The 16,499-nt window shown below is 39.9% G+C and overlaps 1 protein-coding gene across 1 annotated transcript in view; it reads left to right on the top strand.

Annotated features, from left to right (window-relative positions):
- The first annotated feature begins 1,406 nt into the window (after positions 1 to 1,406).
- The window catches only part of SOHLH2 (spermatogenesis and oogenesis specific basic helix-loop-helix 2), an 88,358-nt gene continuing 73,265 nt past the window's right edge, over positions 1,407 to 16,499 (top strand). Inside the window, 7 exon segments of the mRNA XM_082435682.1 lie at positions 1,407 to 1,544; positions 2,933 to 3,012; positions 3,597 to 3,686; positions 13,192 to 13,222; positions 13,224 to 13,275; positions 13,277 to 13,298; positions 13,381 to 13,421. Of these exon segments, the coding sequence (XP_082291808.1) occupies positions 3,665 to 3,686; positions 13,192 to 13,222; positions 13,224 to 13,275; positions 13,277 to 13,298; positions 13,381 to 13,421 (168 nt within the window). The 5' untranslated portion in view covers positions 1,407 to 1,544; positions 2,933 to 3,012; positions 3,597 to 3,664.

Here is a 16,499-nt window from a genome sequence, read left to right on the forward strand (position 1 = left end):
CCCCGCATCCCACCCAATCTGTTCTGTTCAAATTTAGTTAGCCAGCTGAAAAGCAACTTGCTAGAGTGTTACCAAGAAGCAAGATTACTGAGATAAGGGATAGGATCCCAGCATTTGCATGTTCAAGAAGCCCCACAGATAACGTCTCTAGTTAAAACGTTGCTATTTAGGGAGTAACCGAGCTGGGAGCAGAAAAAGAGGCTTTGGTATACAGCAGTTTTTAAATTTAAGGCTTTTGAACTAAAGCCACACTGATGACAGGGTTCAGCATATAGCTGTGGATGTGGAGTGGAGATAAAGTGATGCGAGTTGCAAATTGAAGGGCGAGGTTGTAGACAAGACCTATGGTGGAAAGACTACTTTTTTTGTCCAAGTCAGTAGACAGGTTGTGACTATTAAGTCTCTGGGTGAAGCAAGGAGAAGTAGATGGTGTCACACCCAGATGGCATAAGGAGTGGGTTTTTACAGGAGGACGGAAGAGTAGAAATCCTGGAAGCAGCATTAGAGGTGGAGAGGATTCCTGACCCTCCTGACCCAAAGGAGCAGGGGTTCTACAGAGAAACTAGAGAACAAAACCATCAGTTCTTCGCTTTTGGTATTTCAAAAGCTATGGTTTAGGTGTGAACCAGAAAGATTTGGGAGAATATAAAATGCATGACTATCTCTCTGCCATGCAGGTCCCTCCGATCCCCACCTCCCCAGTCTATCAGAGAATTAGGAACGCTGGCTGAGGACGAAGGAAGGGAGCCACCAAGACAGAATAGACACGGGTGAGTGTCTAAGGGGTGACCAGCACCTTGCTCCCCACAGCTTGCCTCAGGCTGGGCACAAAAGTTGGGAGTACAAGATTTGCCACACCACGTGACTATTGACATACTGACAAGATTTCCTTCACTTTTCAGTTAAACCGTAGGTTCTTTGAAAGCAGTGAACGCACTTAGCATCTCTTACACATCACTCTGTATAAAATAAACCCTCGATTGCTATTAACTGAACTTATTCCTCAAAATGCTTCACATTATCTCTTGCCCACAAATTTGGGTGGTTCTTTTGGACATTAGTCTGTCAGTCTAACGTGCTACTACATTACGTTCTAGTTAATTCAATTCCAAACTTCCCAGTACAGAGCCCTCTTCTTGTGTGAGCGGCCCTGGGCGGCCCAGTCTGGCCCCGCCCCCGGGCGCCGCCCAGTGACGTCACCGGAAGGCGCCAGGCAGCCACCGTGAGGCAGTTCGACCCGACTACGGCTGGCAGGGCCTGCCCTCTGCCAGCTCCTGGGGTCCCCTCAGGTCTCGTGTTCTAAGCCATGTGAGGGAAGGGCGTGAGTGGCCTCTGATCTGACACGGTGGAGGAAGGAAGAGGCGACACCTTGTCGGTATGAGCACCGACCGCCTTAAACTGGAGTTACTGGAAGAAAGGCACCTGAAGTGAGTCGGAGGGCGGCGCGCGCTCCCGCCGGGTGTGGGATTGCGTCGGCGCCGCCACGCCGAGGGCCTGCGCCTGTGGGAGCCCCGCGGCTCAAGGCCGAAGCCCCTGAGGCCGAGGTGACTCCTGCAGTGTCCTTAATCCCCGGGCAGAACTGGTGACATCTGAAAACAGTGTTTTATAGGAAAGATTCATTTAGCTCTTGCGTTTGGTGTTATAAATAGGCAGGTTTTGAGGTTCTGCCTTCAGGAGCAAGTCCGGTGGAGTGTACTGTGTGCACAGACTCTAATGCTGAAACACGTGTTTGCTTGTGATGTTCCACTAAGTTCAGGGTTTCTGTTTCAAATTCCAAAGGTTTCGTTTAGTTATGCTTCTCTTTCATCCCTTTAGAAGAGCTTAAGAATTGGTGACACTTGGTGAAATTGAAGCCCCTACTATATATACTTCTTAAAGTACTCAGTATCAGTACTTCTTACTAAGTCTTTGGAACATTTTAAGTATCTTTCTAGATACCCCTACCCCCACCCCCACCGCAGGCCACAGGAGGGCTAGACTCTCCTGGGTGTCCCTGTAGCTTCCTGTGCTTTCCTCTGTTGTAGCTCCAACCACACTCTTAATTGCTCAGTTATTTCTTGGTCTGGTACTAAGCTATAAGCACTCTGAGGACAGGTTCTGTATTTCCGGAAGCAGTAGCGTGTAGGAGCCAGCCCTTTAGAGGAATCCTGCACAAATTCAAATCCCAGCTCTTATCACTAACTCAGCAAGTACATGATCTTGGGCAAGTTAATGAACCTCTGAAGCCTCTGTTTTCTCAAGTCTAAGACTGGCGTAGAAATCAGTATCTCACACATCATGTGGTTGGTACCAGGACTGAATGAAATGTATGTAAAGCACTTAGCGTTGGCTTGTAATAAACATCCAGTGGAAGTTAGCTGCTACAATTGCTGTTCTGTTCACTTACCGCAGTATCTTCAGCACTTAGCACAATGCCTTTAACATAATAGGCATTCAGAAATATAAATGATTCTGTCATCGTATTTTGATAACTACTATGCCACTTGCTGATGTGCTAAATAGATAATCTCTGGAATGCTATGTGTGTGTGTGTATTTTTTTTTTTATTAGTGTTTCTTTTTTTTCCTTTTTATTTCAGGTTGTCAGTTGTTACCTGTTGCCCTAGCTGTTCCTTTCTGTAGTAATTTGCAGCTCCTTTCCTGGGCTTTGAGAAACCAGATAACCAAAATTGTCAGACTTCTTGAGGCCAACTTTAAGAATAAAGGGTTTTAAGTGGTTACATGGGGAGCGTCGAGCTTTAGTGCATTGTAGTGTCCTTCTGGACCCGGGTAATCAGAAGCCTGCGTTTACCTGATTACTAATTCTCAACCAGGCCTTCAATAAGTGACGTTTCGTAATAGGTTGTTCCTGAAGTAGTGGTAGGTTACTGTGTATTATTTTTCTCATGTTATTTTTAAGTGAATCATAATTAACAAAATGTGTTTAATAATAGGGATATAGTGCAACTCTCAGTGCTTGAAATAAGACACAAGATAGCGGAACTGGAAGCCAAACTCAATAGTGACGATGAAGGTATATAAGTAAATATTTTTATTTATGACTCCTGTATAGCTATTGTTCATTTTACCAAGATACCTATAGTACATTAAATTACATATTTGGAATAATAGTGTCAAGATTTCAGTATTGCTTTTTGGCAGCATTAATAATAATTTAATATAGAGGCTTTAAAAACGTATTTCAGAGTGTCAAACCTGTTACTTTATAATTATCTACTTATGAGTTCAAAACGTTCATTCTTCAGTTAGCAAAAGCTTTGTTACGTGAGATAAATACATTATTTCCTTAGTAATAAAATATCACATGTTTTCTATATAGCTCAAGTAATAACCTTTATATCTTAACTGCTAGATTTGGGATATAACCTTAAAATCCTTATCTAGCTTTTGGCTATTTGTTTGTGTTGAAAGAATGAGGGAGGGGCAGGCGAGTGTTGCACACACACACTCATCACACACACACCTACACACAGGAACGTACCCATATATCCTTACAATTTATAATGTCTGTAAGATGTTAATTTATGACACAAATATTGAGATCCTGCCATATGTCAACACTTTGAATGGAAGACCTTTCTTTTCCCTTTTCTAAAGAGTTTCACTGACAACTGGGAGGAAGTGTCAAACTAAAATATGAGCAGGAGAAGTAATATAAGTTCTGCATGAGGAGAAATGGCAACTCAGGTAAGGGGAACCCAACACACCTTGCATGAGGGCAGAGGAGGCAGTGTTGAACCGACTACTAAAGAACAGTAGGAGTTTATTAGGGTTATGGGGGTGGGCTTTGCTTCTTAAACCCATTCATACTTTTCTTCTATTGGGGAAGCCATGAACAAAATGGATTAGTAACCATATGACAAATATAATGCTACTTTTCATGATACCCAATGCTCTGTTAAAGCTTGCTTGGAGAACACTGCTTTGTCCCAAGGCCAAAGTAGCTTCCTACGTCTCCATGTCTATATCCTTAATAAAACTGTCTCTGTGGGGGCAGACTGTGAGTACACTTACCAAGTAGTTGCATTGGCAAGGCTGGCTGGGATTTCCTCATCCATCTAACTACAGATGAAACAGGTCATGCTCACAGATACACACACAATGCAGTAACTATGCCCACAAGTAAAATGTAAGCCCAGCAAGTCGTATTATCAACAACTCTTCTCACGGGGAGGAGCTGGAATATGGGTATAAAGAGAAAAGGTAAAATGGTAGGCGAGAAAGTTCTTTCCTCAGTGGGCCAAGCTAAAACCTAAGGTGAAGGGCAGAAACCTTCATCCCTTCTTCAGAATCAACTAACGCCAGGAACTGTGTCAGGTGAGGTGTTTATTATTATTCCCATTTATGGAAAAATGAAGTTCAGGAATTTAAGTAACTTGCTAAGATCACAGAGCCAGGAGGTGGCAGAGCCATGATTTTAGCCTAAATCACCTGTCTACCACCACCACTACTACCATGACAACAGCTGTCTCCCCACATCGGCACACAGTAGTTCTGGTTATCTACTGCTGCATAGCCAACCAGCCTATCGTTTAGGGTTCTAAAGAACATATGTCTCTCACAAGCCTGTGGATTGACTGGGTTTATCTGGGAAGTTCTTAATTGGGGTCTCTCATGTGATTGCAGTCAGATGTAGTCTGGCGCTCAGTCATCTAAAGGTTCAGCTGGGCTGGACATTTCAAAATGACTCACCCATATGGCTGGTAACTCATCCTGGGTGTTGGCTGGGAGCCCAGCTGGGACCACCCATCAGAAGTACCTACACATGGCTTTGTAGCTTTTGCTTCTCACAGCATGGTGCCTGGGTTCCAAGAGGCTGTATCCCAAGAGCAAGCGTTGCAAAAGGCACCGTGACAGAAACTGCCAGTCCAGTTAAGGGCTGCTCCCGGAGCTGGCAGCGTCATTTCCATTATATTCTATTGGTCAAAACAGCCACAGATTTGAGGGAATGGAGAAAATCTACTTGTCAAGGTCACGTTGCAGAAGAACATGTGGGATGGGATGGATTCTTGCAGTCATCTTTGGCAAATAGTCTGCCACAGGGAGTATTAAACATAATGCCTCTTGAGGAGAACTCTTAAGTAGCTGATAAGGGTGGAACATGGATTGTAACGAGAATGTGACAGGAGATGAGATAAAAGTTTATGAAGAAGACGAAGAGTAGTCTTCAATATGATGCTGATGAATTTGTATTTATCCTGAAGGCAATGGGGTAATAGTAAAGGAGTTTTTAAAATAAATTTATTGTTGTTTAACATTATAAAAGAAATAAATGCACAAGTGATAACCATGGATACATCTGTTTAGGTAATTCTTTCACACTTTCCACCCTCTACTCAAATCTCGCTACCCCTCTCTCCATTCTCACTCTCAGCGAATGAGCTTACCTTCCTCTTTCAAAGAGAACCAAGAAGCAATCAGAAGAGGATTTCCACATGTTTCTACCAAGAAAGCTACCCACCTAAATACCTGCATCTTTGCACATCCTCTTACTTCCCTCTTGTTCCTCTGCATATTCTGTGTTACTCTTATTTAATATCAATCCCTCCACTTGTACAACAGATGCCATTACTCTCACGTCCTCCAGGATATCACTCCAGCGATTGATTGTCCTGTCTCTTTGCTGCGCCGTTTTCCCTGCTCTACTGAATCATCCCCAACAGCACACAAACATGCCGAGTTTATTATATCTAAAAAACAGATAGCAACCCTTCTTTGGCCCCACGTTTCCCCTTCTACCGTTATCCCCTTTCACCTTTCACTGCTCTGTGTACAGCAAAACATTTCAATAGAATCGTTTTTTTATTTGCACTCTTACCTGTTTATTCGTATTTAATCTACCTGTTTTGTAACAGGATTAATTTTTAGGCAAAGCAGCAAGCAGAACAAACTTCAAAGGGCTTCACATTGGCATAGTGGCCTTTTGAAGCCCTTTAGGATTCATAGGAAACTATATTCAAAAAGAGCGGTTTATGTTTTAAGTAAATCTGAATTTCACCATCTTAAAGCTTGGCCACAAGACAAAGAACAAGAAAGAAAATGTCCAGGAGACTTAAAAAAGTAAGAAGAGTCAGTATTGGTGTAGGGGTTTAAGTGCATTTTAAAAAATTAAAACCTCACCACTACCCTTTGAAAACAGTGTCACCTCATTTTATAGATGAAAAACTGAGATTCAGGGATTCTAAATGTCTTTCTCAAGGCGATAGAGGAGGGGAGGGATAGATCTGGAATTGGGATCCAGGCATTTTGCCATCAGATCCCAAACTCAGCCTCTACTTCTTTCCACTTAAATCTCTTAAGTTTGCTTCTCAAGTTTGTTCTTCTGGAGAAGAGAGCCTTGATTTACGGAGGCTCTGGGACATTGCTCATCTAGGCATAGAAACGGGCTGGATTTGCCCAGCACAAGCACGATTGTCTTATTCTCTCTTGGACTCAATCCAATCAGAAGTTTCACCTCTAATCAACTGAAATTGCTCTTATCAAGGTCACCAGTGACTTTCAATTTGCAAACAACTGACAAAGGATTGATCTCCAAAATTTACAAGCAGCTCATGCAGCTCAATATCAAAGAAACAAACAACCCAATCCAAAAATGGGCAGAAGACCTAAATAGACATTTCTCCGAAGAAGATATACAGATTGCTAACAAACACATGAAAGAATGCTCAACATCACTAATAATTAGAGAAATGCAAATCAAAACTACAATGAGGTATCACCTCACACTGGTGTGAATGGCCATCATCAAAAAATCTACAAACAGTATATGCTGGAGAGGGTGTGGAGAAAAGGGAACCCTCTTGCACTGTTGGTGGGAATGTACATTGATACAGCCACTATGGAGAACAGTATGGAGGTTCCTTAAAAAGCTAAAAATACAACTACCATATGACCCAGCAATCCCACTCCTGGGCATATACCCTGAGAAAACCATAATTCAAAAAGAGTCATGTACCAAAATGTTCATTGCAGCTCTATTTACAATAGCCAGGACATGGAAGCAACCTAAGTGTCCACTGACAGATGAATGGATAAAGAAGATGTGGCACATATATACAAGGGAATATTACCCAGTCATCAAAAGGAACTAAATTGAGTTATTTGTAGTGAGGTGGATGGACCTAGAGTCTGTCCTACAGAGTGAAGTAAGTCAAAAAGAGAAAAACAAATACTGTATGCTAACACATATATATGGAATCTAAAAAAAAAAAAAAGGTCATGAAGAACCTAGGGGCAAGACGGGAATAAAGACGCAGACCTACAAGAGAATGGACTTGAGGATACGGGGAGGGGGAAGGGTAAGCTGGGATAAAGTGAGAGAGTGGCATGGCCATATATACACTACCAAATGTAAAATAGATAGCTAATGGGAAGCAGCCGCATAGCACAGGGAGATCAGCTCGGTGCTTTGTGACCACCTAGAGGGGTGGGATAGGGCAGGTAGGAGGGAGGGAGACGCAAGAGGGAAGAGATATGGGGATATATGTATATGTATAACTGATTCACTTTGTTATAAAGCAGAAACTAACACACCATTGTAAAGCAATTATACTCCAATAAAGATGTTAAAAAAAAAAAAAGAATTCTCACCTTATTCAACATAAGGGATTTCATACTGGAGAGAAACCCTAAAGAGAAATGAAATTGGGAAATTTATTATTAAGGTTTTATAAGGGGGACATAGACTTTTCCTATATAGGAGAATTGGGTGTTACAAATGTGCTTATTCTTTTCAAATTAATTTATTGATATGTAATTCTTATTAAAACACAGCTGTTTTTTCTTAACTTCAATAACTGACTCTAAAGTTAACTAGATGAATAAATAGACAGGGATAACTGATAAGAAATTTTGGGGGGTTGACAGGACTCCTACAATGTATAATAAAGCTATAATCATTAAAACTGAAAACAAATCAATAAAACAGAATAGATAGTGTATTAGTTTGCTAGAGCTTCCATAACAAAGTACCACAGACAGGCTGAGTTGAACCACAGAAACTTATTTTCTCACACTTCTGGAAACTACAAGTCCAAGATTGAGATGTTCACAGGGTTGGTTTCTTCTCAGGGCTTTCTTTCTGTGTCTTCACGTGGTCTTCCCTCTGTACCTGTTTGTGTCCTAATCTCTTCTTCTTATAATGAGATCAGTCATATTGGATTAGGGCTAACCATATGACCTCATTTAACCTTAATGAGCTCTTTAAATGTCCTATCTCTAAATACAGTCACATCTGAGTACTGGGAGCTTAGGAGTTCAACATATGAATTTGGGGAGAGGAAGGAGACACAATTCAGCCCATAACAGAAAGAGATTCTAATTTATTAAAACGTTGTACTACTGTGAAATTCAGGGCCAGGTTACTAAGTTAATTAAAACACTGTTTTCAGTTATCTACGAAAAAAAGGAGAAAACCATTTTCATTTATGAGACTTGCGGGAAATAGATTATTACAAAAACTGCACCATACATTGAAATAGGAAAGTACCAAATGATCATTGTTTTAGTCTGCTCGGGCTGTCATAACAAAGTACCATAGACTGTGTGGCTTAAACAACAGAAATTTATTTTCTTGTAGTTCTAGATCCTGGGAAGTCCAAGATCAAGGTGCCAGCCGATTTGGTTTCTAGTGCGGACCTACTTCCTGCCTTGCAGATGACCACCTTCTCATTGTATTCTCACATGGCAGACAGAACAAGCTATGGTGCCTCTTCCTTTTTTCATAAGGGCAGCAACCCTATTGGATTATGGCCCCACCCTTATGATCTCATTTAACTTTTATCACTTTCTCACAGACCCCACCTCCAGCTAAAGTCACATGGGGTTAGGGCTTCAACATATGAATTTTAGAGGGACACAAACATTCCATAAAAATCATGAAGCTATCACTTTCTAATTACTGTCTTCCCCTTCCCACCATCAAGAAAGAACAACTTTAGCCTGCCTGCCCAAGTTTGGGAAAGGGCTTCTGGGCAGAGAACTGGAACCAAGGAGCCAATTACCAGTAATGTTTTATTGGAATCTGTGTCACCACACAGAGCTTTAAAAGAGCTAAAAGAGGGGCTTCCCTGGCAGTCCAGTGGTTGAGACTCTGTGCTTCCAATGCAGGGGGCACGGGTTTGATCCCTGGTTGGGGAACTAGGATTCTGCATGCTGTGTGGCACTGCCAAAAAAAAGAAAAAAAGAAAAAAAAATGAGCTTCTTTTAAAGTGATGAATTATTCAATAAATTCCATTTGGAAAATTGGTATAATATTTAGAAAAATAATCCCTTTAGATCTTCACTGTATACTTAATTCTCAAAACTTCTGGGGGGACTTCCCTGGTGGTCCAGTGGCTAAGACTCCATGCTCCTAATGCAGGGGGCCCGGGTTCCATCCCTGGTCAGGGAACCAGAGCCCACATGCCACAGCTAAGAGTTCACATGCCGCAACTATGACCCGGGGCAGCCAAATAAATAAAAAATTACTCTAAAATAAAATAAAACCTTCCAGATGGATTTAATATTTAAATATTTAAAATTATTAAATATTTAAAATTTAAAGATTTAAATATTTTTAAATGAAACAAAATATAGATGAATGTGTATTTGTTTATGGATAAAGAAGGCCTTTCTTAAAGAACAGTAAATCGCTGAGGAAAACATATTTAGGTTTGACTTCAGAGAAAGTAGCTTCCCTTGACTTAAAGGAAAAAAGACCAATATGAGAAGTCAAACAGTAATCTGGTAAAGACATTGGTAGCCAAAATGATGGACAAAAGGTCTATATTTTCACCACATCTATGTCCTCTGCAATTCATTTAGAAAACACTAAGTTCCCTGTAGATAGATATGAGTAGGAGATAGAGATAACTCGTGAATATGGGAAAATATCCAACTTGCTTTTAAGTCAAAGAAATTTGTTGCCTATAAAAGAAGTAGAGATTTTTTTTATAAGTGAAATAGGAACTTTATACATTACTGATAGCAGTGTAGTACTACCGTTTGGGTAAACAATTTTGCAGTAAATTTCTTATGATGATAAAAATGATAACAACAAAAACAACTAACTTTTATAGCAATTTCTGTGTGCCCTGCACTGCTTTAAGCACTTCACATGTTTTAATTAATCCTGTCAATATCCTATAGTGTAGGAACTTTAATTATCCTTATTTTACAGTTGAGAAATTGAGGCACAGGAAATGTAACTTGCTCAGGATCACAGAAATAAACTGGTGGAGACATGGCTCAAACCCACTAGTCCTACTTTGGGGATGTTTTTCCTCATGGAGTCTTCTGAAAATATGCTGGAGGGCAGCTTTACTCAAAGAGATAGTCTTTGCACCGTGCCCCCTTTTTTGTACATGTTGGTATTTTTGTTCATGCAGTTCTTGCTGTTTGAATATTCTTTTTCACCCTCTCTGGCTTAGAACAGGTGTCATTCCCCCCAAGAAGCATTTTCTGTCCCTCTTCAATCTTGACCTCCCCATTTCTCATTTCCTTCTGCCACCTTCCAGATTGGATATCTTTCTTTGTGTACCATTACAACCAATTAACCAAAAAATTTCTTAAATCTTCTGGCTATATGTTTCTGTACTCCCCACCCCTCCCAACTTCTCCTACTGCTGATTGACAGCAGGGATTGTGTCTATTTTATTTTTGAATCCCTAGTGCCTCGTACAGTGCCACGTAGTAGGCTCTTTCCTTTCCTTGTTAACATTTTCTTATTTTACAAAGTCTTTTCAAGTTAATATAACTCCATCACTGTAATCATAAATATAGTGAACAACACAAACATGAATGTCCATGTAGGGCCACCTTTCAATCAGTTCAAGTGTGTTCTTCTTAACAATTTAAAAATTATTATTTGGCGTTGTTGTTTAGTTGGGCTTTGTTTGTTTTGTTTTTGTTAATGTGCTATCTCTCTTTGGGAAAAAAATGTCCATATCTGAAAGATAGGCCTCCACCTAATATTCTCTTGCTTTATGAACTTCCTCTTTTAAGGTCAATTTTGACCATGAATCAAATTTCTAGAATTTTTCAATTTTTGGTTTGATTTTACTTTTCACTGTAGTGATTCTAGCCAAGATCCCTCTTTGAGGCTGCAAAGCAATTTAATTTTTCCCTTCAAAGGTACAGTGCTTGTCTTTTGTTTGTTTTTAGAACTACTGCAAAAGCAGTGGTTTCATGGAGTTACTGCTCAGGGTATTTTTTCTCCCAAGAGACACAAATGTTTCTGCTAAATTTTTATCCTCACTGTCTGTATTTTGATAATGACTTATTATTAAGTACATCTTAAGCCTTGATAGGTTGGCTGCTGTTGTGCTCAAGGTCAAGGATCATCTTTTTTAGGGTCACATTTATTGTGACCATCTAATGAGAGCACCACATCTCTTACCTGGGCTGATTTTAGATGGCTCTGGACATTCCTTAGTATCAAGATTATTCCAGAAACTTGCTATTTTGAATTGCTAATCTTATTCCCAGTTGAAAGCATAATTTAAACATTATTGCATTTTAAAGACAGGTGAAAAATTATTTTTCAAAAATTTTGGGACTTCCCTGGTGGTGCAGTGGTTAAGAATCCGCCTGCCAATGCAGGGGACATGGGTTCGAGCCCTGGGCCGGGAAGATCCCACATGCCATGGAGCAACTAAGCCCGTGCACCACAACTACTGAGCCTGCGCTCTGGAGCCCACAAGCCACAACTGCTGAGCCCACGTGCCACAACTACTGAAGCCCGTGCCCCTAGAGCCTGTGCTCCGCAACAAGAGAAGCCACCGCAATGAGAAGCCCACGCACCGCAACGAAGACCCAACGCAGCCAAAAATAAATAAATAAAATAAAATAAATTTATAAAAAAAAAAACTTTTGTAAAAATTACAAACCTCAGTATGAAATCAGTACTTCTGGCTTATCACAGAACAAAGTGTGGCAGGGAAAGTCAAACTCAGTGTGGTCCTTTTTCAGAAAAAGAAAACAGTTGACAGCAGGAAGCTGACCAAATTTGTGGGGGTCAATGCTGGTATGTGAAAAGAAAGCAAAAATTTTATCAATCTCCAGTTTTGTGGGCCTCCATCCACTTGTTAAGCATTTGGATTAACGACTTTGGACTTCGGTTTGTAAGGGCGTTCCTGCCCTTCTCTTTGGTAGACCACATCTGATTAGAGATGAGAGTGAGGGCAGGGTTGTGTTAAGGTTGAGGAGGTTGGCAGTGGTGTGAGCTAATAAGTCTTTCTGCTTAGACTCCTCCATCAACTATTATGTAGCAGAAGTTGCCCCATGTATGCAAAGAGCATTTAAAGTTGAGAAACGCCATTTTTTCTCTCTACGAAGTGTGACTTTCAAGACTCAAAAAAAAAAAAAAAAAGGAAAAAATTAGCTTTGGGCCTTGGAGCCGAAAAGGAGGTTTTAATTCTAGGCTGCATCCTCCTCCTCCTCCCAGAGCAATAAGACAAATGTTTTGGCCTCAATAGCCAAAGGGATTTAGTGAAAGAAAACGGCTTACGGATAAGAGAAGATACCTGAATAGGTAGCCGAAGGTAAACAGTGTTACCATAGCACAGCGGTTAAGAGGACACACTTTCAAGTCAAAACAAACTGGTTGAAACCCCAGTTCCCCATTTTTACTTTGTCATCTTAATACTGTTATTTGACATCTCTGAACCTTGTTTTCCTCATCTGTAAAATGGGTAACTAAGTTTTTGTAAATGAGGATTAAATTAGTTTATATATGTAAGGTATTGTGTGCTTTAAACACAGCAAACACATAATTAGTAGTTGTTGAACGGACTTCAGAACTCTTTTGCAAAGGAAAAAAATGAATATGACATTGGACGGGAGGCTAGTACTCCTTAGGCTGTAATATATGGATATTTCAAGTTCCAAGGAAAGAAGCATGTTCCTGATATTTCCTCTAATAGAATTCCTTATAAGGATACACAAGGAACTAAAGACAATAGCGGGTGGAGAGTAAGAAGACCAGGAATCAATAGTGACAGTGAGGCTGCTGGGTGGGAATCGGTGAGTCTGGTGTCTGCACAGATACTGTGTAACGGAGAACGCACACTTAGACATGAGTTCCCTCCAGTGCATCTGTGTTACTAATAAAGTCCAGTATAGTAATGGAGTAGGACTGAGCTAATTAATGTTGTTTTACTGAATAAATGAGAGGTGGTGAGGTGATCTTGATCATCCCCACCTCTTCACTCAGGTGGTGAATGGAAAACCCATTATGAGACACAACTTGAATGACCAACTAGAAAAGCAGATTGTTTCTCTCAAAGAGAAAATGGAAAAAAATCCGTGGAAATCTTTCAGGTACAGAAGCACCTATATATATGTTTTATAAGTTGAGTTAAAATTGATAAAACATCAATTGCTCATATTTGCTTTATTGTAGACAGACTGTCTTCTATTCGTATCTATGAACAGATGCCGGTGGTGAGTAAAAGATGGTTAAACAAAAGGAATAATTGAAGGAAATTATGTGTATTTTTCCCCAGACAGATTTCAAACAAAAGTTTAAAGACTGTGACAAGGTCCAAATAAAATATTTTGTTCAGTGGAGCTTTCCTGTGAGGTAAAGGATCTTATAAACAAGGCCTTCAGCTTGGCCTCTCCCGTAAAAAGCTGGGCAGGGATTCTGTTGCAGGTACAAACAAAATGGAAGTGAAAGGATCTCAGTGGTCAGGCCGGGGGGAAACCTGAGTGTGTCTATTCCTTACAACCTGAAAGAGCCTGTTTAACTCAGAAATACCTCTCTCATACCCATCTAAAACAGTTCAATTCTAGTTCCTCTGGAATACACACACACACACACACACACAGAGTATGTTTAAAATCTAACAACTGAGAACCCATAAAATTACCGTGTAACCTCACTGGGCTGCTTCACCGACTTTTTCTTTTGGTTGCCCTAGTGACATCTTTCTTCTTTTGAGAGGTAATTTTAATCCCCGATAAATGAATTTATGTTTTCTACTTTACAAAGAGTATTCGTTTGTTTTTCATTCATTCAAATATTTGTTAATATTTTTTTAAAATGTAGAGGAGGCCCAAAGCGTGACTTATGTTGAACTCTTGCTGAATTTTTATTTCAAGAATACTCAGAAAAACATGGAAATCTTGTAAATAAATCAAGGGTACTTTGCATGAAAATGAAAATACAATACTCAGCTAAATTGGCAGGACTTAATATTACAGTAATAATAATAACTTGTCCTAAATTAAACATATGTAATATGCAAATTAACTTATGTACATTATTTCAGTCTTGCAACAAACCCCATGACATAAAATTTTATATTGTTATTTTAATACATGTGATTCTAAGCTTAAAGAGATTTAATGATTTACACAGTTTCACACAGTCTGGAAATGTGGAGTCAGAGTCTCTCCCTCTTAAACCTCTGCCATTTAACTCTGCTATACCAACAGCCCTTTGATACTGCTGATCAGAAATAATGTGTTTCTTAGTAGCTGTAGGTAGAGCACTAAGCTGCCTGCTGCATTCACAGAAGTCCTGGGCATTTATGGAGAGTGCTCTTTGAATAACTGCAAACCTTTAGTGAAAGACATAGAAAAATCTTGTATTTTTGTTAATGAATTGAGGGAGAAATTAACTTTTTGGTAGACCTCTCTGTTATTTACAACCCAGAAATACCCTTATGTCTGTGTGTTGGAAAGTCAGGAAAATAACGTGTGTTTTTTTGCTGTTGGAAAAGTGGTGAAGTTTTTTCCTCTGCCATGGAGTCATATCTCCATCTTGTGGTATTTAGAAATTGCTGCAAGGGCTGTTTTAAGCTTAGTGTTTCTTAACTGTAGGTAGAATTTTATTACTACCTACAGAATATAAAATATCAAATTCTACCTACAGAATATAATATATTCTGGCTTCCTGCTTCTTGACAGCCTACCCCCAGTCATAGCTCAAGAAACGAGGTATCTAGCCTCATGGAGGGTAGCAACAAGTGCTGGTGTGACATGGGAGAAGACTCTATAGCATATCTAAGAAGCATTTAATCAGTTTTCTCACTGCTACCTGAGACTCTGTAATATATTCATGTTCACAAAAATACACTTATTTCCCTTGATGAATTTGTGTTATTCTTGAAGAAAATGTCTTTCTCTAAGAGGTTTAGATCTGGAGGCAGAGAATTACATTTCTCTTCAGTAAAGAACAAAAGAAATGTTAGAAGAACCAAGAGTGGGGCCACATACTAAGCAGAAAGGAGAGAGAATGAAAGTTCAGGCTCTTAAGGAGCTGGTCCTCTCTATTCTCTGGGCAGATGCCCTGAGTACCTGGGTTTTCTTACACAGTGGAATCCAGGGGGCGTTTGTGTGAAGAGCAGGGATCAGGAATCTAACCAGGGAGTTGGTGATGGAAGTAGCCAACTACTGAGCAAAAAACATTGGGGATCCAAAAATCATATATCCAGTGTAGGAAAGAAATCTCTCTTTTCCGAGGACAAAAGAGATAGTCTTATTCTTTATATCAGAAACAATATTTGTGAGATTCAGACATGTACCGTGTGTGTAATACAAACATTTTTAGTTTTCTATTAGGTTGATAATCAGAGAAAAGGGCCTAAATTAGTTGTTTTGTGGGACAGAGTATGACTTCAAACGCTATTTGTAAATTTACTGACTCTCTATCCTTGTTGTAGATTGCTTAGTCTTTAGGAGTAACCTGAACCCGCATACTTAAGAAACTGATGTCAGTTAGTTTGAATACTGATTTTGAGTAACTTCAAAGTGCAGCTTTGCTTATGAGCAACAAAAGGATGAACACTGGTTTTTGACCTGTGTATGTCTAATGTCTTTAAATGTTATCATTAGAAAAAGAAATATGAAACGTCCAATAAGTTATTTTCAAACTGGACCACTAAAGTGGACTTGATTTTAATATTTTAGAAAAAAGTATTTACTTAAGTGAGAGTGGGGTTCTAGTCCTTGTTCGGATACAGATTAGCTTCAAGCCTTCAACCTTTCTGAAGATTACTCTTCTCATCTGAAGGTAGTATGATTAGGTAAACTTTAAAGTGCCTTACAATGGTATAATTTGTTAAACTTTAATTTTAGCAAGATGTCTCAGTTAAGGGTTATGTTTGGCTGCATATAGGAGAAAGGCTTAAACAAGTAAGGTATTTTGGAGCTTTTCCTCATGTAACAGGAAAGGTTGAAGGTGTGCAGTCCAGGGTTGGTGCAGTGGCTCTATAATGCCTTCAGGAATCCAGACTCCTCCTGACTTTCCACTCTGCCGCCCTTTAATCAGTGGCTTTGTCCCCATGCTCACAAGATGGCTTCTCACTTGCTTCACAGTCTCATTCAAGGAAAGAAGTAGGATAAGGGAAAAGGGAAAGGTGAAAGCCAGTCAAGTCAGCTTCCTCTTAACGAGCTGCACCCAGCAGTTTCACTGTACATCTCATTGGTTAGAACTTTATCACCTGGCCACCCATGTTTGCAAGGAAGGCTGAGATTTGTAGTGTTTTAACTGAGCAGAGTAGGATGAAGGGGAAG

Source organism: Balaenoptera physalus, assembly GCF_965194825.1.
Source record: "Balaenoptera physalus genome assembly, chromosome: 18".
NCBI classification, from domain to species: domain Eukaryota; kingdom Metazoa; phylum Chordata; class Mammalia; order Artiodactyla; family Balaenopteridae; genus Balaenoptera; species Balaenoptera physalus.